The 27,055-nt window shown below is 40.0% G+C and overlaps 3 protein-coding genes and 1 long non-coding RNA gene across 5 annotated transcripts; 2 read left to right on the top strand and 2 right to left on the bottom strand.

Annotated features, from left to right (window-relative positions):
* Positions 1-1,576: 1,576 nt before the first annotated feature.
* Positions 1,577-12,915, bottom strand: TOPORS (TOP1 binding arginine/serine rich protein, E3 ubiquitin ligase). Of its 2 annotated transcripts, none has more exons than XM_026008992.2 (3): positions 12,717-12,915; positions 11,033-11,227; positions 1,577-5,120 (listed from the first exon to the last, which is right to left on the bottom strand). In XM_026008992.2, the coding sequence occupies exons 1-3, from the start codon at positions 12,717-12,719 to the stop codon at positions 2,187-2,189; spliced, it is 3,132 nt and encodes a 1,043-aa protein (XP_025864777.1). In that variant the 5' UTR covers positions 12,720-12,915; the 3' UTR covers positions 1,577-2,186. The 2 variants fall into 2 exon arrangements, with proteins under 2 accessions (XP_025864777.1, XP_072584224.1); XM_072728123.1 differs by lacking the exon at positions 12,717-12,915 and adding an exon at positions 12,119-12,529.
* Positions 12,592-13,331, top strand: SMIM27 (small integral membrane protein 27). The gene is made up of 2 exons (XM_072728126.1): positions 12,592-12,762; positions 13,112-13,331. Exons 1-2 carry the CDS (start codon positions 12,718-12,720, stop codon positions 13,217-13,219), a joined length of 153 nt encoding a protein of 50 aa, XP_072584227.1. The 5' UTR covers positions 12,592-12,717; the 3' UTR covers positions 13,220-13,331.
* A 60-nt stretch (positions 13,332-13,391) lies between these two features.
* LOC140594568 (uncharacterized) lies at positions 13,392-20,086 on the top strand. The gene is made up of 2 exons (XR_011995509.1): positions 13,392-13,668; positions 19,865-20,086. It is a non-coding gene; the product is annotated as an uncharacterized lncRNA (long non-coding RNA).
* On the bottom strand, positions 13,772-25,096 carry NDUFB6 (NADH:ubiquinone oxidoreductase subunit B6). Its single transcript, XM_026008994.2, has 4 exons — positions 24,796-25,096; positions 21,914-22,006; positions 17,615-17,659; positions 13,772-13,965 (listed from the first exon to the last, which is right to left on the bottom strand). Exons 1-4 carry the CDS (start codon positions 24,973-24,975, stop codon positions 13,897-13,899), a joined length of 387 nt encoding a protein of 128 aa, XP_025864779.1. The 5' UTR covers positions 24,976-25,096; the 3' UTR covers positions 13,772-13,896.
* Positions 25,097-27,055: the final 1,959 nt, after the last annotated feature.

Raw genomic sequence — 27,055 nt, 5'->3', positions numbered from 1 at the left:
GGACGGCACACTTTACCAGAAGCTTTCTTTTAGGATGGAATTGTTTCCAGAAGAAAAATCCACATGAAGGCTCTGCATTAACAGGGAGCAGCACCTCCATAGACTTGAAGATTAGGATGGCCAGAGCACAAATGAGGTGAGAGAAAAGCTGACAATGAACCAGAATCTGATTAGGCAGAGGTATGTAAACCATATTATGCTGGATTTTTGTTTGCTTTCATTAACCATCTTAAGAATAACAGAAAATTACTGAAAGATTTTTAAATAGGGGAATGAAACAAAACAAAAACTTTAAAAAAAAAATATTTTGACTGCTACATCAAGAAAGGCTGGAGGCAAACAGGTAGGTTTAGAGCAACAATGGATGCAGGCCGACCCACTGTAAAAGCACAGGTAAGAGATCATGGCTACCTAGATTGGATAACCATGTAGACACATTAGAAATATTTAGTGACCAGGATTTGGGGATTGAATGAGAGGGCTGAAGGAGGAGAATCAAAGACCAGGAAATTTTTGGCCTGAGCCCCTAAGAGGATGATATGATGCTGCCACGTATTAAGATGAGTTTCATGTGTTTAACTGACAACACTAAGATAGGTTTTCACTAAATGTTTAAAAATGTAAAATCATAAAATAAAATAGCATTGTTTTTAATACTTAAACTACAAAATCATAATTTCAAATTATATTCCTTGATCAACTATAGTCTTCCCATAATTTCTCAATGTCTAATCTTATAAAAATTGCAAACATCAATTTTGATTGTCCTTTTAAAAGAATTTCCTACCGCCATTAGGACAAATACAAACATGACCTACAAAGCTTAGTGCCACACTCTGCCCTGTGACTAACTTTGCCTTCTTTCAATTCTTGGAATACGCAAGGCTATCCTTCTGCTTTTGAATCTTTGGATATCTTTCCCTTTGCTAAGAACAACTCTACTCCTAGCTAACATCTGTTTTCTGAATTTCAATTCAGCCATCATTTCCACATGAGATTAGGCCCCCACTGTATGCTCTTCTAGGAAATCATACTTTCCCTCCAAAGAACTTATGGTTTGTAATGTTTACATTTATGTTCCACGATGGCAAGGAGCATATCTGCTTTGTTCTACCACTAAAACCCTAAAAACATAGTACAGAACCTGCCACACATCAGGCATCCCAATTTCTGTTGAACAACAAATGAATATGGTAGCAAGGCAAACTGAAGGCTGAATTAGATTTAATCCAAGTTCTGTTACTGCCAATCTTATTTTAGGATAGATGGAGAGCAATTTGTCATTTCTAAAACAGAATAAAACATAAACATAATTACTTTGTATGTAAGTACCAATGTAAAAGAACTTTGGCAAGGATCTTTTGTTTTTAGTAAGCTAAATGCTACATAGCTGCATTCTGCTGAAGATATTCCTCATAATCAGATTAAAGAACTAAATTAAAATGCAGATCACTTGAAATTTAGTATTAACAAGTATACCCTTAACTATTTTGAAGATTTTAGCTCCTCTAAGTAGTTCAAGTAATTCGATTTTTTTTTTAAGGCAATACTGCGTAGGAAAATTTCTAGATTCTTGTTTTAAAGTGTTACTGTTTTATTTTTTTATTTTGTTGAATACACATTTGTTTTACTGGCAGTCCAGATAAACAAGTATATAAAGGAAATATTTAAATTTTTCTTTTGGCAGGTGTCAAACTGTGCAGATTAAAATGCCTCAATTTAACCTGAAGAAATGGTTTTGAATCATACAAATTTTTAAGAAGAAAAATAAACTGTCCAAAGGGATTCTCCTAGCTTATAACACATTTCCAGAATAACTCTCAAAAAAAAAAAAATTCAAAAATACTCATTGACTACTTTAAAAATATGTCAATACCATATGGCTTTATGAAATAACTTCTAAAATTTATATTTTTTTATTTAAAAAGGATCCCAAGTTTTAAATAAACTGCTAGCAATATCATTTTCCTCACTTAAAAGTGCATATCTCTGAGGGTGGGACATACATACGTTTTGAACAAATAATGATTTTTACAAATTTTTAACACAAAAAAAAATTACTTAAAATATTTTTAAGGGGCTAAGAGTTTTCACCAAAAGTCATCTTTAAATAGACTGCAGTAGATGACATTGTTCTTTTTTTTTTTTTATACCATCAGAATTCTCAATGAGATGCTTTGGCAGTTTTAAGACATATCGTGGTCTCTACCAAGAGATACTGACATTAACGATGTCCGTGGAGACGGCAACTGCCTTGATGGCTCAGTGTGAATAGCAACATTACTGGGCTGGTTCTCCAAATCAGAGGCAAAAGTACTCTCTTCTCTTACATCAAGAGTTTGTTCAACTGAAGATGCCTGGGGTGGAATATCATCCACAGTTTTGTTGGCATTATTCAAGTTGTCATTAAGTGTGGAAATATTACACTCCTTGTCTAGGATGCCAAATTCATCTTCTATTGTAACTACATCTTTAGCTTCAAATGGTTCCAAGGGAGGAGGCAAAAACTCATTTTGTAGAGGGTCCTGAGGACCACTATTGTCACATTCTGTATCCTCCTTTACTTCAGAATCCTTATCACTATCACTGTCAATGGTAATTACAACTGGCGAACGTGAACCATTGTCCCCGTGATGTTTCTTATGCTTCTTCTTGTGCTTCTTCTTTTTCTTTTTATGATGCCTAGTTGTATCAGTAGCTTTGCCTTCATAAACTATCTCTACACTTAGGCTCCGGGTCCTCCTTTTTCTCCTTTTGTGTTTTGTCTCTCTGTCTGATGATCGGCTGTCTGAAAAGCTGTCACTCTCATTTTTGTGGTTGCCATCCAATTTTGATGAGGACTTTTGGTAATGACTTTCCTTTACTTTAGAAGCAAACTCACGAGAAGGTTGAGCCACTTCATTAGTACCCTCCAAATGCCGTGTTTTATATTTTCGTTTCCCTCCGGGCTTTTCATTTCTTACCCAGTCGGGCCCTGTAGACGCAGTTTTTGATCTATTACTGGACAGGCTTCTTGATCTGTGCCTTTCATAGTAGTAATACTTCCTTTCACTGTGATTATTTTTTTTCCTAGCATTTGTTCTTTCAGAAAAGGACTGAATTCTAAATTCTGGACTTGAGGATTGTCTGGAATAATGAGCTCTGGACAGAGTCCTCCTCCTATAAGATGATTCATAGCCATCCCTGTCCTTGTTTCTACTATAGTAAGTATACTCCCACTTATACCTGCTTCCATAATTATTTCTTAAATAATAACGATCTCTATTTCTGCTCCGTGATCTTCTTTTACCATGATCACTGCTACGAGATCTTGATCTGCTTGTGCTTTCGCTACTGAGAGAGAGAGTCTGGCTTCTTCTTGACCAACTGCTGTCTCTGGTTCTTGATCTCTTCTTGTCTCTTCTACCTCTAGGTCTGCTACTCTCCCTGCTCCTGGACCTTTTGCTTTTCATCCTTTTCTTCCCATGATGCTTTCTACGACTCTTCTGATCATGCCCACTTCTACTCTGGGAACGAGAATCTGAACTTCTTGATCTTCCCCTCCTCCTGTGTCTACGGTTATATGGGGAATATACCCTGTCTCCTCTGATAGACGAGCTCAGGTCTCTGGGAGATGACAATGATGTAGAGTGCTTCTCTTCTTTCTTTGACTTGATTCTTTTACCAGAACCACAATGACCTTTATTTATTTGCTCATCCTTTCCAAGGACAGAGTGTGGAGATGAGCATCTACTAACATCACTATCACCAGAACTATAAGACTGTTCTTGTGTCTTCACAGTCTCCATTTTCTCATAAGAGCCTAACTCCTCAGAATCAGAGGACAGTTCAACAAGTTCTGGGGTCCTCTCAGCTAATGGTTTAACAAACCCAACAATGACACAATTATCTGAAGAAGAATCACTGTCATTATTGAGGTCTTCATTAGTTTGTACTCCTTGTATCTGAGATGTGGCTCTTCCTGTTACAAGTTCTTCATCTGAACTATCAGAAGTATTTAAAAGGGAAGACATGGCAGCGTGTACCTGTTCCGAGCTTGAGTAAGATGGCCCTGGAGTTTCATCATCCCACGGTGCCTGACTAACAGTGGTTACATTGATATCTAACTCTTGAGTCTCAGCTTCGTCAGGAGATATTGTTATGACTGAAGAATCAGAATGGCTACCTTCTTCATATGAAGGAGCAGGGCAATCATAATTAGCATGCTGGTCAAAAGCTGCCATGTTAAAAGGAGATCGAGCAAAACTGATAAATTCATGTATAAAATGCTCAGTCCGATTAAGCAGAAATGGTCTTAAGTCAGACACAAATTCCCGACTTTCCAAGTCATAGCGAGTAACATTACTCATGATGATGTGCTGGACAATATTCACTAAAGATCCATGAGCTCCAAAAAGAACTGTAAGTTCACGTTTTAGCCAGGGGACTAATCTGTGAAGGCAAGCTGGATTTCTACGGAAAAATTCAGCTGAAATATCCCTGCAGCGACCACCATCTTCAATATTTCTAACACGGGCGCCAGCACGATAAAGAGTTCGTCTAAAATTAATAATATCCTGTTCTTGAATTTTCCGCAAAGATCTTTCATCTGCAGTAGCTGGCCTCCTTACTGCAATCTGTCTCATAAGTTGAGGAATTTCACCATTTCTAGGTCTTGTTGAAATGCCTAACCCCTCAAATAGTACTCCACTATCTGGTGGAGTTGTTGTTCTTCTACTCATAGTACTATTAGGTGAATAAACAGAAGCACTTCGATCTCTTGTCATAGTTGTACGATAGCGAAATCGTGGAACATCAGGGGTTGCAAAAGAACCGTTATATGAAGGCCTTAGGACATACTCCTTGAAGTCATCTTCTGCCCTCACAGAATGGAAAATAGAATCAAAGGGCTGTTTACAAAGTGGACATTCAGCTTTGTTTTTTGACCACTCCTGTACACAGCGAAAACAGAACTTATGTAAACAGCGATCTAAGTAAGACACATTATCAAATCTATCCAAACATATAGGACACTTAGAATCAGGAGATGCATCAGCTGGTACTGTCTGTTGCAATTTGCTAGTACCAGCTTTAGGTGAAAAGTTGTCCATTTTAAATTCCTTAGCAGCTGATGCCATTATCTGTAAAAGGGAAAAAAATACATCAGTAACCAGAAAAAAAGAACAGACTAAAATCTGAAAAAAAAAAAAAAAATTCAAATAAATGATTGTGAAACATACTTTGGTGAAAATAGCTGAGTAGCTCATTAACCTTGTAATATGAAGGGACAGTGTAACATAGTCATATAGTACTTAAAACACAAGCTCTAAAAGTCACATATTTCCTGGGTTTGAATCCTGGTTTCACACCAGCGGTGTGACTATGTATCAGCAATAATAGAACCTGCATCACAGGGTTTATGAAGATCTTAGAAAAGGTGCCTGGTACCCAGGAAGCTCTCAAGTATTATGTAGCATTCTGTTCTTTTAAAAAAGAATTTAACCAAAAAGAATTTTATATACATATAAATATATAAAGGTATATATACTTATATACTTATAGACACACACACACACAATCTGCCAAGTACCCATGTATCCACCACTCAGATTTAGCAACATTTTTTTCATGGCTATTTCAATATTTTTTAAATATCCCTTATCTTCTCCTCCTATCCCCCTCTAGAAAATAAAAACCAAAAACACCAGTCCTCAGCTGGTGTTCTTTCTATCTATTGTTTTAATTCTTGCATACATATCCCCTGAGCAATACAGACTACTGACTTGCTTTATTTATGTAAAATACTGAATGTATACCTTTAAACATAACTACTGTGAGATAATTTGCATACCAAAAGTTTACCTGTTTAAACCAATTCTGTAGTTTTTAGTGGAAGATTCTTTCACACAGAGAGAGTATCTTTTAGTGAGGACTAAATGAAATAATATATGTAAAGGTGTCCAAAGAATAGTTCCTGGCTCCTAGCAACTGCTGTGTAAATATTAGTTGCTGTTAGTATTATTATACTATGGTTACACTACTATATTCAATTCCTCACTGATTCCTTACATTACTAAGTCTTTGAGCTTTTTTATTTAATCCAAAGGCAGCCACAAAGTTTCTTGAAATCATGCTTCCAGTGCCCTTCCCTTATTTTTCCCCCACAAGGATCACTAGAATCTTAATTAGTTTTGTTTTCTTTAAATGTATCAGTTTATGTTGACCCCCCCCCCCTTTTTTTAAAGATTTATTTATCTGAAACAGCGCACACGGAAGCACAAGCAGGGGGAACAGCAGATGGAGAGGGAGAAGCAGGCTCCCCGATCCCCTACCAAGCAGAGAGCCTGACAGGGAGCTTGATCCTAGAATGCTGGGATCATGACCTGAGCCAAAAGCAGATGGATGTTTAACCAACTAAGCTACCTAGGTGCCCCAACCCATTAACTTGCAAATTTGCCAGAGCTGAAATTTGGTATGCATCACATTTTTGGCCTGGTTATCTTATAAATCACTCTTTAGCTGCACTCTATATTAATCATTGAGTATATATTAAAAATGTTTCTTTCGGGACGACTGGGTGGCTCAGAGGTTGAGAGTCTGCCTTTGGCCCAGGGCGTCATGCTGGCATCCCAGGATCGAGTCCCACATCAGGCTCCCTTCATGGAGCTTGCTTCTCACTCTACCTGGTCTCTGCCTCTGTGTCTCTCATGAATAAAATAAATCAAATCTTAAAAAAAAAAAAAAAAAAGTTTCTTTAGGTTTCCTGGGCCTATTATTCATCTTTCTCTACCTCCTCTATCATAGAAAGTTCCATCAGCGGTCAACTGCTATCAATTTAGTCTAATGGAATTATAACTTTCTAAACACTGGCCAGGGAATGGATCCCTGGGTGGCTCAGTGGTTTAGCGCCTGCCTTCAGCCCAGGGTGTGATCCTGGAGTCCCGGGATCAAGTCCCACATCAGGCTCCCTGCATGGAGCCTGCTTCTCCCTCAGCCAGTGTCTCTGCCTCCCTCTCTCTCTCTCTCTCTCTCTCTCTCTCTCTCTCTCTGTGTGTGTGTGTGTGTGTGTCTCATGAATAAATAAATAAAATCTAAAAAAAAACCAAAAACACCCAAAAAACTGGCCATACCAAATTCTAACAAAAACAAACCCACAACAAAAATTCATGATTGTGAAATGTAACTATTTCATCAGAAATTTCAAATTAAACTTGCTCATCTAAGGGCATCTTAACTTTCTCAGAGACATAACTTAATAGGAAATCAATTAATACTGAACAAATGTTTCTTCAGGGATCCAAATATTTCTAGTCTTTTATTTTCTAGACTAGAAATACAGAAATCACCACTGCTCTTAAACAGCATGTAATTATAATAAACTGCTTTCAGTAATGTATTTAACTATATACAATAATAACTGTCATTAATATATCTAAACCTTAATAATATTTAAATTTCTCGGCATTTTCTCCTACTCCTAACATTTTTATTCTTCCTCCCAGGAAATAAAAAGCCTAAAAATAAAAATTTTTAGGATCACAGACAGAGTCTGTACATTAGGGGAAGGAATGAAGAGTGGAGAGAAACTGGATAGGTAATCAGGGAATCTGGACTGACCACGTTTCCCCTAAAACTATAAACTGGAAACATTCAATAAAATCTAGGTATTTTAGTTTGCCCTTCTATATAATAGAGAGATTATTAGACTTTTTTAAAAGACTGGTGAATTTAAAGTTAATACATTGTACCTTGATTTATGTCATGGAAATACAGAACTGTAGCGTTTACTGAACATTTGCAGTTCACATAAAAATTACAACCCTGAATGCATTTTATTAAAGGAAATTTGTATGTAGTAAACTTAAAATTCAAATAAAACAAAATCTCAACTAAGTAGAATTTTTTTTTTTTTTAATGGAATCTTAAGGGATCTTAGGTGGCTCAGCCAGTTAAGCATCTACCTTTGGCCCAGGTCATGATCTCAGAATCTTGGGACTGAGCCCCAGCCCCCCATGGGGCTGCCTGCTCAGGGGGAAGTCTGCTTCTCCCTCTCCTTCTGGCCCTGCTTGTGCATGCACTCGCTCTCCAATAAACAAAATCTTAAAAACGAAAACACAACTTTTCTTCCCTTCCCTAGTTTTATAATAAGCCTGTTAACCACTTCGACAGTATAGTATAGGGCAAAAGAATGATCAGGAATATCCACAAGATATAAAAAAATAGAGTTGTATTTCTCATAGTAATATCTTTAGATATAAAGAACGGTATTCATCAGAAACATCAAACAGTGGCAATGCATATACATCATCAAATAAGAGATTTTCCTTCAAAAGCATCACTAATGCTAAAATAAACACATTTACTAATGGGGCATCTGGCTGGCTCAGCCAGTAGAGCATGTAACTCTTGATCTCAGGGTCATGAGTTCAAGCCCCTCACTGGGTGTAGAAATTACTTTAAAAAAAAATTTGCTAAAATATTTGCTGAGATACAAATGAAATAGAATTACCATATGACCCTGGAATTCAATACCCATCCAAGAAAACATACTGTCCATACCAAAACTTAACATGTGAATATTCATAGCAACATTTATCATAAAAGCTCAGAAGTGGAAACAACCCTACCAACTTATGAAAAGAAAAATAGAATGTGGTATATCTGTACAGTGGAATACTATCCAGCAATAAAAAGGATGAAACAGATACATGCTACAATAAGAACGGAAACTTTTCCATTAGGCAAAATGGAAAAAAAAAAAGTCACAAAAGACCACGTTGTATGATGCCATTTATATGAAATGTCCAGAATAGGCAAGTCTATAGATGGAAATAGACTGCTGGTTGCTGGGGGAGGGAGAGAGATTACACAGTTTATTTGTGGAATGATGAAAATGTTCAATTATTGTTGCACAACTCTCTAAGTATACTAAAAACCACAGGGTTACACACGTTAAACAGGTAACTTTATGGATGGAATATAAACTATATCTCCATAAAGTGGCTTTAAAAATACAAATTAAGGCATAATACAAGCTAGGGGACAGATTAAGATTACTAGTTTCTTTATAAATTCTAGGTTTAAGTAGCAAAGGTGGAACAGACGGCAGATTTAGTCCTTCAGGTTCTAGAAGCCTGCAATAAGGTTTCTGTATCCTGGCACTCCAGGAATTGGGACTTCAAGTTAATTTTCCATAAACATAAAGAAAAAATCAGTTCTTCTGATCCTATTTCCTTAACCAAGCCTCCCAAATTCTAAATAAAGTTTATCATCTTTAGGATACACTGACTAAGCCAAACCTTCCCCAAATTTTAAACCTATTGGCTTTAACAAGGTAAGAACGCTTCCTGTCACATTTTGGGGGAATTTCAGATATTAACAAGCATACTTACCTAGGGAAAATAGATGGGGGGGCGGGGGGGGCGAGGAATCAAGGGCTGAAGGCTAAATTATAGACGGGACATTCAAAAATGGTGATTACATATAGGGGAATGATATCAATTCTAATGCAGAGCCAGGGTGAAAATCAAAACCACTTATTAATGGTGTGATCTGGAGGAAATTATTTAATTTCTCAAAACCTTAAATTTCTCCATTCTAAAATCGATTAAGTACTAATCCCCGCCTGAAAAGATGGTTGTGTGAAGGCATATATACTCTATGTAAACTCTTAGCATGATTAGTATGGGGTAAGAATTTAATACTGTTCCCCCATGTGAAAATAAAGTTAATTTTAGTCCTTTCCATCACCTATAGCTGATTATAAAAACTCATAAAACTAGAATAATCTTTTTTCTTTTTTTAAAATTTTTATTTATTGATTGATTCATAGAGACACACACAGAGAGTGGCAGAGACGCAGGCAGAGGGAGAAGCAGGCTCCATGCAGGGAGGCCAACGTGGGACTCGATCCCGGGATCACACCCTGGGCTGCAGACGGCGCCAAACCGCTGTGCCACCGGGGCTGCCCACAAATAATCTTTTTTTCTAAATATAATTACTGCATTTCGTATATCCACGCAAGGTGGCTAAAAAGGGTACAAAATAAGATGCACTAGAATAAACCCCAAGTATTAAAAAATAATTTGGGTTCTTTTTATTACCTTAGCGAAATCACTGTACCTCCTTCAACTGCAATTTAATCACCAGTTCCAAAGGATCATTCGGATCTTAAAGGATCTATTAACCAGATCTTATAAATTTTAATTCCAATACCAGACATAAAAAGAACTTTTAGGGAACCATTCCCAGCTAAAGCCACTCATTCCAGCTAATCATGATGGTTTTGGCTGACTACAGCTTTGAATTTCATGGACTACAAGCAATAAAAAGTTAAAAAAAAAAAGAAAAAAAAAGAACCCAAACTTCGCCGTTAACTTAAATCTCGGGTAACTCTTAATTTAACTTAAATAATCTTGAAATTTACCTACCAAAAATTCTGTTCCCTTTTGCCCTTAAGACATTGTTCGCTTCACCTCAGTACTGCCCCCTTCCAGCCTACGACTCGGCAGCCCGCGAGGAAAGCCGCCCTGACTGGAAGGACGGAGACACCACAGGCAGGCGAGCCCGGCCCCGGTGAGAGTGGCCTCCTCCGGCTGAGACGGCCACCGGCCAGCGCCGCAGATAAGCCCCACGTGCATTACATAACCACAACGAACTACAACACCGCTACTCCCATTTTACAGGCAGGCAGTGAGAGGAGGACGCTCAATCCAACCCCCGGCACGCCTCTGAGGAGACGCGAACGTTGTGCTCCGAGCGGGTTCCCCACCCCCCACCCCCTCGAGGCCAAGCTCTTTCCAGTACACCGCCAGGCTCGCGCCCCTCGGGAGGGCTTCTAGGAAACGCAGCCCTCCCCCGCCCACCGGCACAAATCCACAGGTGCGACACCGGAGCCGCCAGCCCGCCCGCCGCCAGCCCCGCCCCGCCGAGGCCCGGCCGGCCCCTCAGGCCCAGATCGCAGCTCCCCGGTGCCTGGGCCTCCTTCCAGGCCCCGAGCGCCGGCCGGCCCACCCCTCCGACCCCGCGCCCCATTGTTCCGAGGCTCACTCACCTCGGAGGATACCGGCGCAGGCCCGGCTGGCGCGCTCGAGCCAAGCTCCCGGCGGCCCAGAAAGCTGGGTCGATGACGGCAGGATCCGCGAAGGCGTACCCGGCGACTTCGCCGCCGGCCCTCAGGAGCGGGAGCAGGCGGGGGCGCTTCACCCTCCTCGCGAGACAGCGGAGACCCCGGCGGCTGCTGCGACCCCTGTGACGTAAAGCGCTCATCACCAATGGCAGCTTGGGGGGAGGCAGCAGAAACGAGACCCACTCCGCAGCTCCCCGCGCGTCAAAACACAACACCCGCGTGCGTAACGCATGCGCCGTAGAAGGGCGCCGGCATGGAGGGCGGGGCCTAGAATGCTCGCCCGAGCCCCGGCCCTTCCCCCCCACCCCCGCCCCTACTCCCGGAGTAAAAGCTCCGACAACCTCCCAGGCACAAATCACTAACCGCCACCATCATTCCCGTTACCAGTAGTTTCCGGGGCCTACAGGCGCGATACTTGACGTTCGCTCCTAACTTAGCTTGGTCTCGTTTAGAACTGACCAAACTCTGCGAGAAGTCACTAAAATTACCTCCAGTGTAAAAAGGAACGGAGTTACGTGGAGGGGATGGGACCGCCTCCAGTCGCACAGCTGGGACACAACTCTGGGATTCGAATGGAATCCAGAGCCAGGGCCCAAGCAGTGACCTACGCGGCCTTCGTAAAGAAATCTACTCCAGCCTAGGGGGAGACAGGAATTACCTAAGAGAACGGGGCCTGAAAATCTTCCCAAGACGAGGTTTTTCCTCTCAAAGGAATACTTTACTTCCCCCTTCCCCGGAATCCGGGTTAAAGCCCTCTTTAGGTGTGATGAACCCTGTATCTGAAACGTACAGGGACAGAACGTCTGGGCCTAAGGCCGCCCACGGCCCCGTTCTACCCACAGGCCTCACACCAGAGCGTCCCAAAACATTGCAGAGCTAGACTTGCTACAACCGCCCGCGTACAAAATGCCGTCTCTGGCTGAAAATTTGATACGTGCTACCGTCCTAAGCACACAAAAAGCGCTCAAAAATCACTTGTTGATTGGCAGTTACGTTATTTCTTAGAAGTACCATTTACATCCACAAGCCATTGCGTTCTCCAAGACTTTTGTTTCTGGAAGAAGGGCTCAATGAACAGGGACTCCCCACCACGACTCGTCGCTGTTCTATAAAAGTGGGTGGTACTCTTAAGTCCATGATGAATATGCGAACGTCTCTCTGTATTACGTGGAAAGAAATGCGGGAGGAAATGTTCATCTCTCCGGCGTTAGAAGCCAGTGTCATACTTAAAATGAAGATTATTTTTTTCAAATAAATTTTTAAATGCACACGACGGCATATTATCTTGCACGAATATTGCACTGCAACGGAAAGACCAGTTGACAAGGCACGCCCATCTAAGCGGCGGAAAAGGCCATTTTTAACACGTTTCCTCCTTTATTTTACCCTGTCCCCCCACGGCGAGCTAGGCCCCCGGATCACGTGAGCCCGCCTCCAGCGCCGGGCGGAAGAGGCCGGCCTGGCTGATGGGAAACGCTGCCGGAGGCGAGGGGCGGGCGCTCGTGCCCGGCTGAAAGATGGCTGCCGCCGCTCGGCAGCCGCCGCCCCGGAGGTGACTCTAGGGCCTACAGCTTCCCTCCGTTCCCGCAGGCCGCCGCCGCCTCCTTACCATGAAGCCAGTGAGTCGCCGCACCCTGGACTGGATTTATTCAGTGGTAAGTCCCTGGTCTGGCGGGGCTCCACGCTGTCGACTCCCTAGGCCCGCAGGCGGAAGGCCCCCTATTTCTTCAGCGCCCAGAAACTCCCAAATCCATTCCTGTATTAAGGCTTTCACTCTCTCACCTCGACTCCGCCTCTTCCTGGAAGACACGCTCTTCCGCTTCTTACGTAAGGGCGCGGGGTGTACTTGCCTCCGGGACCCCATTTATTCGAGTTTTTCACTGTAATTCTCACCTTAGCAACGTACCACCTCGGCGACCTGTCGGTGCGGGGGGGAAGGGAGGGAACTGAATTATCACTTACGTAATTTTTTTGGCCTTTATTCCCCCTCTTGCATTTTTTTAGTTGCTCCTCGCGATCGTATTGCTCTCCTGGGGATATGTCATCTATGCATCGACAGTAGCTGCACGACGACAGCTAAGCAAGGAATACCCAGACAAATCTTGGGGATGAATATTTGTAATTCCTCTGGATTTAATGCTGTGCACATAGTTCTTTACCTGATGCTTCCCTGGCACGTGTCTAGATTTAAAGTAAAATCCATTATGCGAGGCTTATAAATTTATTTTTGCGTAGTCCTTTATAATCACCACCAATCTAATTTTCAGAGGTTTTCTTTTACATTCTTATATAAAACAAACCAACCTAGATCTGACAGCATGTGAGTACTGGACCATAGATGGAATGACATGCTTTTCAACCTAGAGTTTCTAAAGTACCTCTTAAAATGCCTCAGTCTTCTTTAAAACAGTCTGTGGAATTGCTGTTCTTATACTTGTTTATTGCAACATTTCATTCTGTTGCATACCTTCACATAAGATTAAGTACCATGTAAGAAAAAAAATTTGGCATGTGACTACTTTCTACATCCTGTTTTTCAAGTCAAGAATGGCCAGAAAAAGGTAATCACTCATATTTTTTTGGCTTGTCCAGTTTTTACTTATCGTTAAATAACTCAAAGAGTTGCAAATTGTACAATATTTGTGAAGAAATAGACCACACATATCTCAGAGTAAACTTTATTACTTTTCCAGAAAATATATTCAGTAAATACAGTAATGCATCAATAAATGTGGCCTCATATGCCTTTGAAATTTTTTTTGTATGCCTTTGAAATCTTAAAGTAATCTTCAATGATGTTGATCAGGAAATTCTTTCATTGGTGGAATTACTTCTCCAGTCTCCAGAATTATATCACCCTAAAAAAAAAAAAAACCAAAGATGCATTAGCAGAAAAATCTTGCCTGCAGAGATGATAGTTTCACTTGGTCAGATCTCACAAGGGAAATGTGGTTCAGTTGTGGCATTCACATTTTGAAAGAGACTTAAAGTAGAAGCTGTCCAAAGATGAGCAATATTCAGAATATTAAAGTATACGTGAAGGTGAGGTATAAGTGAAGGAAGTATAAGGGGAAGTTTCACTCAAAATTTCCAGAAAGAGCAAGAAAGTGGTCTTCATAGGTGATAAAGAGGTAATGTTTATTTTGTATAGCCTCAAGAAATAGGAAAAACCCTAAAAAGTTATGAGGAAACAGCTTCAATCCAATAGAAGGAGGTAATGTATTCCCACCTGTTTACTATTTGACTCAGATATGAGAGACAGAATGCAAACTTTGCCTGGGTAGCTGGTTCACTGTTATCTTTTCAAACCTAGATACAATATGTATGGTAGAACGGGTATGGGCTTTGGAGCCAGAATCAAGTGGTGAGAATTCTGGAACCTTCTCTAGGAAGCTGTATCATTTTAGGCAAATTACTTAGCTTTAGTTTCAGCTTTGTGTTTTAGACAGATTTTGTGAGCCTAACAGTCTTACGAATTACTGGGTAGACTAAAAATAACCCCAACCCCACCCTTGCCATTCCTTGACTTTTATTGTGTGTAAGCCATTATACATTTGGGGAGTAATTTGTTACACAGTTAGCATTACCTTAAAGTGGTACTAATGCTACTGTAATAAAAATCAAACCAATGGCACTGGCTTAACATTGGAGGGAAGGAGGCTGGAATTGGAGGCTAAAAGATGGGGCAGTAGTAACTTGGAAGCAAAGTGTCTAATGAATTGAGGTTCTGGGAGAAGTAGCTAAAAAAAAGTTATAGTATGTTTGACTACTACTAGCTACCTTGGGAATATACTTTAAGAAATATAAGCTCAGGCAAGAAGAGGCAGATTTAAAAGGAGATACAAAAGTGGAAAGAAAAAAAAATTCAGGACCTTGCAGTACTGGAAAATAAGACTTTCTGAATCTCTAAAAACTAAGAGCTAACAATGAAGACATATTGAGAAACAGAAGCCCAATAAAACCCAAACAAAAGGACTCTGTCCTATGGCAAAGTTCAGACTGATCTTGAACCAGTTCTTCAAATATCTTCCATATAACTCCATGGAGTTAAAGAGGCAGCTGTATGAGTACAAAGAAATGAGAGAACTTGGCAATTACACAAAGTACAGATGCATGTGAGACTGACTAGAAGCAAATAGACTCCCATCAAGTATTTTTCTTTACATAATTACCAACTGTTGTGGGAACTAGATGATCAAATAAACATATAGGCAACAAAAGTCTTTGAATGTTTGAGCTTAAAACAACCTCTGGCACTCAACCTTGTGTGCAGGAGGCAGATTTTAAAGGCTATCCAACCCTAAGAAGGGCATGCTTCCCACTACCCATTTTAGACGTGGTCTAGGTTGAAAATGGACAGTATTTTTACGTGAAGATGAGGTATAAGTGAAGGAAGTATTTTGGCTTGTCCAGTTTGGACTGAAAATGGACAAGAAAAAGAAAAAAAAAAAACCCCAAAACCCTGGATGGACAGAGCCAGGAGCCAGGAAGAACAATGAACAAAGGTATTCCAGAAAACAAAATCAGTGCCCATTCAGCTACCTTACTGCACTCGGTTAGGAGCCTTGATGTTTGACCACTGGGATTTAGGAATGCCAAGAACTAGTGACTGCTTGCTGAATTCCACCACTGAGCAATGGGTGTGTTTGGGGGCAGTGAGGGGAAGACAGGGCATACAGTTAAACTGGCCTTCTTAGTTCATTGACCCTCAGATCTCCAAAAGAAGTCACATCTAACCCTGGCAGACACTACTGTACAATGTCTGGAGATCCTGCATTTGGGGCTGGTTGCAGCGAAGGTACAGGACTCGGATTTCCCTGTAGAGAAAGAACTATATTATATGTGTGGGGAGAAGGAAGCGAAGAACTATTTGGTAATTAGAAGGATGGACTGGGGCACAGACACCAGGCATGGTAGGCTGGGAAATATATTTTTAAAAAAAGCACAGAGAGGGGCACTTGGGTGGCTCAGTGGTTGAGCGTCTGCCTTCAGCTCAGGGCATGATCCCGGAGTCCCGGAATCGAGCCCCACATTGGGCTCCCTGCATGGAGCTTGAGTTCTCCTTCTACCTATGTCTCTGACTCTGTGTCTCTCGTGAATAAATAAATAAAATCTTAAAAAAAAAAAAAAAAAAGCACATAGATCTATGTGACAATGACAATGAGTTCTGGACAATAGGATCTGAAGAGAAGTGATGCACTAAGCTAGTTCCAAGCTTAGACCTTAAAATCCTCCTGAGATGTTCAACCCACTCTGCCTTAACATGATCTTTGGAAGCCTCATAGGCCAGATGGCATTAACTATAAGATTGTGGAGATCACCTGATGTGTATCAGTCTAAGATGTCAATAAGAAATAGACTTTTGTTAAGTCACTGAGATCTGAGGGTTTGTTACTGCCTTTCCTATTCTAATATATGTACAAATGAGCATTCTTTAGGTCCTCACAGGGGAAGTTTTTCAAAGGGTCAATGGCACAGAAATGAAGAATGGCGAAAAAAATACAGGACTAGGCAAAATGCTATGGGATCACTGTGGTCTTCTAAAGAGAGCCTCACTTTCTTTTCCTTTGAACACAATGGCAAAATAAGTAAGTGATAATTATTTCAAGGGAAGATTAAATAAATTACTCAACTGGTGAAACCAGTAAGATAATTTGCTATTTTGAGACTACCAAGGCCCTGACACATGTCAATTATATGCTACAAAATATAGAAGAAATCCCCTAATTCCTAAAGCAGAGGTCCACCTGAAGGGTTAGTTGGTTTTGGTGCTTTGCCCTAAAGTTCCCTTCTGTTGCAGATGATAATGGATTAATGAGACCATGTCATTTGATTGAAGCAAGAACCAACACTGAGTTTTGCTTTTTAAAGTCACAGGACTTAGAGATTGATGGTAGTTCATTATCTACCTATGACTAGAAATAGGACAAGAACCTAATCTGTATTTTGCTATGCTTAAACAATAACCTCACAAACAACCAGTAAATATACCAACTGATGACTATGTAATCTTTTAATGCTGAAAAGATTCAACTTTAAATTAGGATAATAGCTTACATATTCAAACACAAAACTTAAAGTACACATTAACAGATTTAAAATCCACAAATGGAGAAGTTAATGTCAAACTGCCCTAAGAAATGACAGTTTGGAATTAATAACAGAGGAATTCAGTTGCTGTTACATGCTCAAGTGTCTGCTCAGGCTAGTGCCCTAAATCCTCAACCCTACATGAAACAGGGTATCAGTAAAAAACTGTTGGTATCTTCAGTTCACTTTAGGACTATAAAGGTCATTTAAATTTTACAGCCAGCTTCCAAAGAAATATGCCCACCTCCCATTTTCAACTGTAACTGCTGCCTTACAGTATCTCCTTTTTTTTTTTTTTTACAAGAATGTACAAAACAAACTTATAATGACAAAAGAAAGGAGCACTTTAATGATCACTTAGGGAGAAAAAGGAGAGAGAAAAGTAATAAAAGAAAAATCAGACATATTAAGACTTACTGGGAATATTCTGGGCTTCCTTTCAACAATGGCATATGGTTTTGCCTGCAATAAAAGTAATGCTCTGTTAATTACAGTTTTAGATTGTCTTCTAAAATAAAATAGATCATATCCCAAATTTTTAACTTAAGCCCCAAACTTTCACTGAACTCCAGACTCCTACATTTAACTGTTCACTCTTTATTTGGCTATCACCAGTAGTCATCTCAAATTTAACCAGGTCCAGCTTGTAACCTCCCCCAGCCCCAAATGTTTCCTTATTGCAGCAAATGGCACTTTCATTCTCCTAGTCTGAAAGGCCAAAAACCTTGACTCCTCAGCAGATGCTGTTGGTTCTATCTTGAGATTATATCATGAATCCAATTATTTCTCACTACCTAGTACTACTACCGTTATTCAAGCTTCTATCATTTCTTTTATCCACTAGTGTCCTGGTGTCCACACATGCCCTCTTCGTCTACTCTCTACATGGCAGAGTAGAGTGATTCTTTTAAGATGGACCACTCCTCTGCTCAGTTTCAGAATTCTTAGAGAAAAAACCAAAGTCCTTGCTGTGATATCTAAGACCCAATACAATCTGGCCCTTGGCTATCTGATCTCTCTCTCTCTCTCTCTCTCTCTCTCTGTATTGTAGCCACAGTAGTTCCTTTGCTATTAGTGCAATCAGTTGGGTCTGCTTGTGCCTTAGGGCCCCTATATGAAAGGATTCCTCTACCTGAAATGTTCTTTTAGATATCTGCTTGGTCCATATCCTTATTTCATTTATGTTTCTTTTCTTTTTTAAATATTTTATTTATTTATTCATGAGAGACACACAGAGAGAGGCAGAGACACAGGCAGAGGGAAGAGCAGGCTCCATGCAGGGAGCCCGACATGGGACTCGATCCCGGGCCTCCAGGGTCACGCCCTGGGCCGAAGGCGGCACTAAACCGCTGAGCCACCTGGGCTGCCCTATGTTTCTTTTCAAACAGCACTTTCCCAGAGATATCTAGTCTTTTACCCTGCTTAGTTTTTCTTCTATAGATTACCACCCCTTATAACATTATATGCCTCCTTATTTATTGCCAGTCTTCAAGACTAGAATAAACATTTCATGAAGGCAGAGAGACTCAATCTGCTTTGTTCACTGCTATATCCCCATGTTTAGAACAGTGCCTTGCACACAAGAGATACCAAAAATGTTTGTTAAATAAATGTATTTATTAAGATACACATCTGCATAAGATATCACACGAACAAAATTTTATTAAAAGATGATTGGCATAATTTAAGACTCAAACTGGAGCCACAAGCAGGAAATAAATTCAGAATACAATGTAAATACATTAAAATGTCTTTGAAGTACTGGGGCCAGAGGCAAGAAGACACTGAAATGTCCCTAGAATGTAAAATTCAATTAGTCAGTAAAGGTGTTAACTGAAGCAAACTGGCTACAACATAAATGAGGATGCAGATCTACCCAAATCCAGAGAAGGAATAAGGTAAGGGAGAAATTTTGGGACCTCTATTGACATTAAAACCTTTAGCTAATTATGTCCATCTGTGGTTCAGGAAAATCTCCTGGAAGTATGACTCCCTCAGATAAGCAATTACATTAAAGTCTCTAATTGTCAAACCAGTAACAGCACCTTATTAAATCTACTTCTCTTAGAAGATGTCTTTCCAATCCTAGAAAAATTTAGTTAAATATAGATATAATAAAGATTAAACCTAGAGAATAAACAGATGTCAAATTTAATAAATTCTTAAAACACCAGGACAATCCATATATTCTGTTATTTAGAACATCTGTATTGTTTAAGGTAATCAATCTGGCTATTAGAGGTTCTAAAAGATTAATTTTAGGATTCTAGTTAAATTGCATAATTGATTTAGGCTTGTGACCATAAGTTTAAAAAGATTTTGCTTCCTAGTGTCATTAACTTGCCCTATAAGTGCTTAAAAACAAAATTCAACATATAAATATAAAATGTCTAAACACAGCTTAAAACATGTAAGAGAATATGATTATATTTGTAAGTGGAATTTAGGAGAGTTCAACTTGAATTACTCCAAAGATAATAAGAACAAACAAAGGAGACTGCTCATATTTTACTAGATGTATAAGTAACTTAACAGAATTTTTAAGAATAGGAAAAAAGAATATAAAGAATAGGAATAGGAAAAAGAATATAAAGAATATAAAGAATAGGAAAAAAGGAGATTTTTAAAATTTGAAACTAATAAACTGAATTTTAATTTATATTCCAGGTAACTGTGGACAGTTCTTTCTGAACATAAAAACCACTCTTGGATATTAAAAAAAAAAAACTTGTACTGGATTGGTGACTCAGTGGATGAGTGTCTACCTTCAGCTCAGGGCGTGATTCCGGAGTCCCAGGATTGAGTCCCACATTGGGCTCCCCACAAGGAGCCTGCTTCTCCCTCTGCCTCTCTCTGTCTCTCATGAATAAATAAAATCTTTAAAAAAAACTGCCCTGATAGTAGTAATAGATTTTTCTTCTCTAGAGTCTTGCATGTTAAGACAGTAAAAAAATAACAGACATATAATGATTATGAAATAGCCTGTGGACTTGCAGGTGAAAATAAATATAAAATTTTGCATAAGCCCATTAACAAGAGAAACATAAACTATCCTCTGACCCTCAGACATATAAATTGTTAGCCCTCTTTAATGGTTGCAGGAAGATTTTCTGTTGGTTTATAAAGTGAAAACACTAAACTCCAACTCTAATTCCTACCGGCCTCCACTAACTTCATGTTTCTAACATAGAAGACAGGCCATGTCCACTTGGACATCCCTAATACTGATGCTGACAGCACATGCTCCTATACAAATTTACTCCTTTCCAAAACCCTATGTATATAACTTCCAAGGCTAGAAATTTTATAGTCATTACCTGCCTCTGAACTTTGGTTTCATTCCCAACTTAACTTGAGTTGTCTTCCTTAAACAATGTATTCTGGCAATTTAATGAAATAAAATTAATTTTAAAAATAAGATGCTTGTCATACAAAAAAAAAAAAAGTCTTCGGGCTTCACTCTTCTTTTTCACTTCTGCTATCTTCACCCTAACCAGATTCTCATCAACTAAAATCTATTAAACTGCAACAGTCTCTAGTTGATTTACCTCACATCAGTACTTTCCTCCCTTCAATTACCTCCATATTAATGTTTTTTATGTTTTCCTAAATATAGCACTTTATCAACTCACTCTCTAAATGAAAAATGCAAAGCTTCCTCATTCAGGTCCTGACATCTTACTATAGACTGTCACTCCATCATTGCCCCAAACCATCCTTCTTACAGATGTCCTCTTCCCCTTGCTCAGGTTCCAATATCCTACCCCAGGTTACTACCACTGCTGCTCTCCAAACAGGTATACTCACCACCACCACCCCCAACATCCCCCTCTCCCCGGGACCTAATAACCTCACTGGATATAAGAATGGGTTTGGATTACAACACTCCATGCTGGGCAGCCACCACTGCGCTCCCTTAAATGTACTCCTTCTTCACCCTGCCTTGGATCCAACACCTATACCAGACTATCCCTTGACTTTAAAATATGGCAACTGCCTCAGTTTAATCACTACATGCAAGATCTTCCCATGACAAAGTTCAAGCTTTTGGACATCCTGGATTCTAAAGAACGAAAATGGTGAAAAATCAGAATGAAGGGAAGGGAAATGGGACGATAACAAAGATAACCTTTGTCTATTTTGACTTTATCCTGTATCATATGTATGCTCAAAAAAGGAGCAGAAATTCTTTGCTCCCTTCCTACTTAGAACCCCAAGTTTACACTAGTATTATGAGGTTGATTTCATTCTTATCATTTAAACATTGTTTTTATGAGAAAATGCACTTCAAGTTATAATAAACTAATATAAAGATTAATTTTTTAAAAAATCAGGGATCCCTAGGTGGCTCAGCACTTAGTGCCTGCCTTTGGCCCAGGGCATGATCCTGTAATCCCAGGATCGAGTCCCACATCAGGCTCCTTGCATGGAGCCTGCTTCTCCCTCTGCCTGTCTCTGCCTCTCTCTCTCTCTCTCTCTGTCTCTCATGAATAAATAAATAAAACTTAAAAAAAATAAAATAAAATAAAAAACCACAGTTTCCTTAAGTTTCAATAAAACTTTTACTTAACTATTTTATTGAAAGTAGTTCAAAATCAGTTTTAAGTGGCAGATTATTTCCACTAAGTAAAGCAGGGTAAGGCATGCCCACATAGGAAATAATTTTGTACAATATTAAAAATAATTCTGAAAAATACATACTTAAAACATACTTACATTCACATGATATTTGATATAATAATGAACAATCCAGGCAGGTATAAGTACATGAGTAAAAGCAAAGATACTGTGTCGGTATACCTTGTAAATCTGGGGAGAAAAGAAACATACATGATCAGGTATCTAATTTTTTTATGTTTGTGGCAGAAAAAAATGCATCAATGATATAATAATTTCATGATTATTTTTAAATGTCTACTTGCCATATATTTCCTTACAGTCTGTAAGTAACCTCACTCATTTAAGTATTTTTATTAAACAAAGGACCTGCTAGGGCATACCTACAGAGTTCAGAGCAAACAAGGCTCAAGACAATTACCATTTTGCAAAGCTACAGTAAGGTATTTATAGATATATATATATATATAGATATAGATATGTATGTCATAGACATGTATATATATATATATATGTATTTATTTTAAAGACTTTCAAAAATGTCCTTATTATAAGTTTACTAAAGGTAAGCATGGCATAAATAATGAAAAAATAACTTTAACCAACTTAATTAGAATAATCAAACCTACAGAATTTTTCAGATAAAGTCAACCCCCTAATTTACCAATTTCAGATACCACAATCAACATCTCTTGCACCATTCTAGGTATAAGGCACAACCCTGAGCACACCAAAGCTTGAAAAAGAACGTTATACATACTGGAATAGATAGAGGTGTTCCAAGCTCACTCTGAGATGCTTTCAAGTACACTATTTTTAAAAAGAAAGGTAAAATAGAACTAAAAATGGAACCTTCATGAGGCAGTCAATTTGACTGAAACGTACCTATATTACCAGGGATAACTAGACCCTAGGTGCTATAGTACATATGATTATAGAAGGAAAATTAACTCAAAGTATGGAAAAACAGACTAAAATAATTATTTACTTCCTTATATCACTGGCTGTTGGGTGGGATGTCAGCTTTCAACCAGTAGCTGCCAAAATCAACAATGTCAGGGATAATGTCAGGGATACAAAAGGTGACAGCAAAGTTGAATTAGAGTTTAATTTTACCACCATAAATAAGTATCTAATACCACTTTCTCAGAAAAATTTGCACAAGACTTGGTAGCACAGTAAGAAAGTAGATACACTTGGATCTCAATGTGAACTCCTTCAACTCCTAACTCTGTGACCACGAATAAATCACTCGATTTTTGTAGGTCTCATTTTCTACTACACATTTAAATTAAGGATTTGGAGTAGTTTCTACCTTACAGAAGTAAAGAATTAAATAAAGTAACACATGTCACACCCTAAGCAAAATGCAGGACAGAAAGTAAGTACTCAAGTGTTACTTAATAGTGTCACTACCATTATTATTAGTCAATGTCGTGGCTTGTTGAAAGCAATTTTGAGATAAGAGTGTTCATCACTTAAATTGATGTAATTTAATGACCTAAGAAAATGTCCAGAGACCCTGAAAATAAAGACAGCTCTTAAATGAGTGACTTTCTGCAGTGTAAAGCCCAGAAATGTCACTTTTAAATTAAACAGTGTGTTAAAAGTACATAGTGGTAATTCAGAAAGGTGGTTCTTGAATATTACTCATTAAGCATACCAACAGGATCCTATCTTTTATGGTGAACACATGGGGTTAGATGACCAGTTAGAGGCTTCTTGTGTCTTCTAATAGTTGAGTGTAGTGTTATCCTCTATAACCTCAACCTTAAAAAGCAGATAGGTGTTCTTAAATAACTAAAGTTACAGAATTTTCACTCAAGTGAATCCTTCTATCATTCTGCAAAACCTAAGCAAAGATTTGCCTCTTTAAGAATATCCACTGGAAAAAGGACAGTCTCTTCAATAAATGGTGCTGAGAAAATTGGACAGCCACGTGCAGAAGAATGAAACCAGACCATTCTCCTACACCATACACAAAGATAAACTCAAAATGAATGAAAGATCTAAATGCGAGACAAGAATCCAGCAAAGTCCTAGAGAAGAACACAGGCAAAACCCTTTTTGAACTTGGCCACAGCAACTTCTGTGGAGGTTCCTCAAAGAGTTAAAAATAGACCTGCCCTACGACCCAGCAATTGCACTGTTGGGGATTTACCCCAAAGATGCAGATGCAGTGAAACAACAGGACACCTGCACCCCAATGTTTATAGCAGCAATGTCCACAGTAGCCAAACTGTGGAAGGAGCCTCGGTGTCCATCGGAAGATGAATGGATAAAGAAGATGTGGTTTATGTATACAATGGAATATTACTCAGCCATTAGAAACGACAAATACCCACCATTTGCTTCAACGTGGATGGAACTGGAGGGTGTTATGCTGAGTGAAATAAGTCAGTCGGAGAAGGACAAACATTATATGGTCTCATTCATTTGGGGAATATAAAAAATAGTGAAAGGGATTATAAGGGAAAGGAGGGGAACTGTGTGGGAAAAATTAGAGGGAGACAAACCATGAGAGACTCCTAACTCTGGGAAACGAACCTAGGGTGCGTGAGGTGGCGGGGTGGGGGTGGCTGGGTGACGGGCACTGAGGGGGGCACCTGATGGGATGAGCACTGGGTGCTATTCTATATGTTGGCAAATTGAACTTCCATAAAAACAAATGGAGAAAAAAAAAAAAAAAAAGATTCGCCTCCTTCTCGTCACACTTGACAGCGACAGGGCAGGACTCTCCCAAAGCTCCATGGGCTCCTGAACTCCAGAACTTCCAGCCCAGGACTCTCGGGACAAGTTAGCGAACCTGCTCAGCCTAAGTCCCGGTTGAACCTGGCTCTCCTTCAAGGAACCGCCTGGCCTTGCCGGCCCAGAGTGATGTCAGTCCCTGGTGAGGCCACAACGGGCAGGAGGCGCCCAGCAGCCACGCTGGGGGGCGCAGCAGGGCGCGAGCATCAGCGCCGGGGAGGCCCCTCACTCACCACGTTCTTCCAGGGGGTCTGGTCCCGCAAAAACTTATTCCAAAATTTCTCCATAGGCCACACCCGCTGCGGCGGCAGCACCGGCTCCCGGGGGCTCAGCTCCTGGTCCTTTAGCCATCGCCTTCTCAGCTGTTGGAGCTGCTGCAGACGAAGCTTCTCGTCTGGCGTGTACCCCGCCATGTCGCCGCCGGCACCAAGGCAGGACCGGGCGCGTCCCCGACCAGCGTCCGGTCACTTAGGCGCGCAGCCAGCGCCGCTCCGAGGCGACCTTGCGAGGACGCCGGGAGCGGCGCGCCATTATGACGTCACCACGCTCCTGCCCCAGTCCCTGCCCCGGCTGCAGTCTGCGCGCGGCGACTGGGCTTGCGCAGTGTCTCCGCGGCGATTACCCGCGAGTGGGGTGGCGGCGCGTCTTAGCTGTGGGAGAAGGGGAGGCCGAGCGACCGAAAGAAGGGAGCAGGGGAGGTCAGAGGGTGGAGAGGCGTGCTCGGCCCTGGGAGGACGAGAGTACGTGACCCAGTGAATGTGAGGTCCAAATGCAGATTCTTCCCCCCCTCGCCCGCCTTGGTGCTCCTCTCCCCTGGCCTGGAGAATGTGGAGGACGGGACTTCCAAGGTTAGACCCCAGCTGTGCAAGTCACTAGAGAAGTGACCCTGGGCAGCCTCAGTCTGTTCCTTCATCTGGACGGCGGAGGCAGAAAGAGTAGCTAAATGTCTAACAGAATTTGGCACATTCATGCTTTGACCCAGCCATCCCACGTCGAGGACTCTATCCCAAAGATACGGTGGTAAAAATATGAAAAGAATGTGCAGGCATATTCACTGCAGCACTATTTACAATAAAATACCGGAGACTATCCCCAGATCCACTATCCTCGATAGTGGACTGGTTGAATGAATTATGGTGCAACACTGGAATGAAGTGCTCTATGTGCAACCGTGGAACGATCTCTAGAATATATTAAGTGAAAGAAAACGAGGTGGAGGCAAGTGTATATAGTATGCTACCTTTCATCCCAAAAGAGAAGAGTGGTAGTAATACTAAATATACATATATGTTTGCTTATATTTTAAAAATAAAAGGAAGGAAACTATTGTTTTGTTTTAAAATGGTACCAATAGGGGAGGAAAGGGAATAGGAGAGAGGAGACTGGGATAGAAGGTAGGCATCTCTGAATATATCCTATGTAACCGATTTAGTCTAAAGCAATGTAAACATTTTATTATAAAACAATTAAATTTACAAAATCTCCTCTAGAAATCAAAAGTAAAAATACATGAATCTAACTGATCTGCTACATGGCATAACCTCCAGAACACACACCATTTCAATTCGTTTAATCCATCAAATTACTATACATCTATATATAGAGAGACACCTCAAAGAAAAAGGAACTGCCAAAAAAAAAATCTTAAACTGTTTTAGGTAATTACATTGTTGGTAGTGATGGTATTATTAATCTGACACTGAAAATAAACATTTATGCTGGAATTTTTGTAATAGGAGAAACGAGACACAAATGTAAGTTGCACGAGTTTAAGTAAAAACTTTGAAGTCCTGAATTTGAATCGAAAGACTCAGTAACAACTCATGATGTATTTTATCTTTAAACATATTTATTATTTATCCTAGCTCTGCCCATTGAAATGGCCCCAAAACAACTGCCAATCCAGTAACGATGAACATATCTAGCTCCTAGATTGTGATTTCTAAATACCATTTCCCATTAGAAGGAGCCAGGACTCCTGAGAACTGCAAATGTTTGCAGTTCTCAAACATTTTGCTTCTCAAATTTCTTTAAACTCTTAAAAACTATTGAGGATCCCAAAGAGCTTTTGTGTGCATGGGTTATACCTACTGATGTTTACTGCATTAGAAATTAAAACAGATTTTAAAATAACAAAATATCCATTAACAAAAATTATTTTGTGAGAAGAGTGCCATCATTTTAACATTTTTGTCTGGGCCAATAAATGACAGCAGAATTTTTAAAACCACTTCTACATTCAGTCATAATATCATACACCAGGTAGCCCTTGGGAAACTGTATATACATTTGTGAGAGACTGAAAATTTAAAAGGGCCAAGCATCTTAGTATTAATAGGAAAATAATTCTGGTCTCACAGACCCCATGAAAGGATCACAGGGACTCCCAGGGGTCTCCAGATCACACTTTGAGAACCACTGCTTTAGAGAAATAGCTAATTCCATGTCTGAGTTATAGAAATGTAAAAGAAGCCAGGAACATCTTGTGTTAGC

Source organism: Vulpes vulpes, chromosome 12 (genome assembly GCF_048418805.1).
Source record: "Vulpes vulpes isolate BD-2025 chromosome 12, VulVul3, whole genome shotgun sequence".
Lineage (NCBI taxonomy): Eukaryota > Metazoa > Chordata > Mammalia > Carnivora > Canidae > Vulpes > Vulpes vulpes.
Note: the sequence above shows the minus strand (reverse complement) of the source record. Positions and strands in the feature narration are given on the sequence as shown.

Coding starts and splice junctions, on each gene's coding strand:
- SMIM27 (XM_072728126.1), top strand. CDS start 12,718: ATGAAGCCAGTGAGTCGCCGCACCCTGGACTGGATTTATTCAGTG. Junction 12,763..13,111: donor TGGACTGGATTTATTCAGTG/GTAAGTCCCTGG, acceptor GCATTTTTTTAG/TTGCTCCTCGCGATCGTATT.
- TOPORS (XM_026008992.2), bottom strand. Junction 5,121..11,032: donor CTGCGCCGGTATCCTCCGAG/GTGAGTGAGCCT, acceptor TCCCTTTTACAG/ATAATGGCATCAGCTGCTAA.
- NDUFB6 (XM_026008994.2), bottom strand. CDS start 24,975: ATGGCGGGGTACACGCCAGACGAGAAGCTTCGTCTGCAGCAGCTCCAA. Junction 22,007..24,795: donor AGACCCCCTGGAAGAACGTG/GTGAGTGAGGGG, acceptor TTTTCTCCCCAG/ATTTACAAGGTATACCGACA. Junction 13,966..17,614: donor GGAAGCCCAGAATATTCCCA/GTAAGTCTTAAT, acceptor TTTTTTTTTTAG/GGTGATATAATTCTGGAGAC.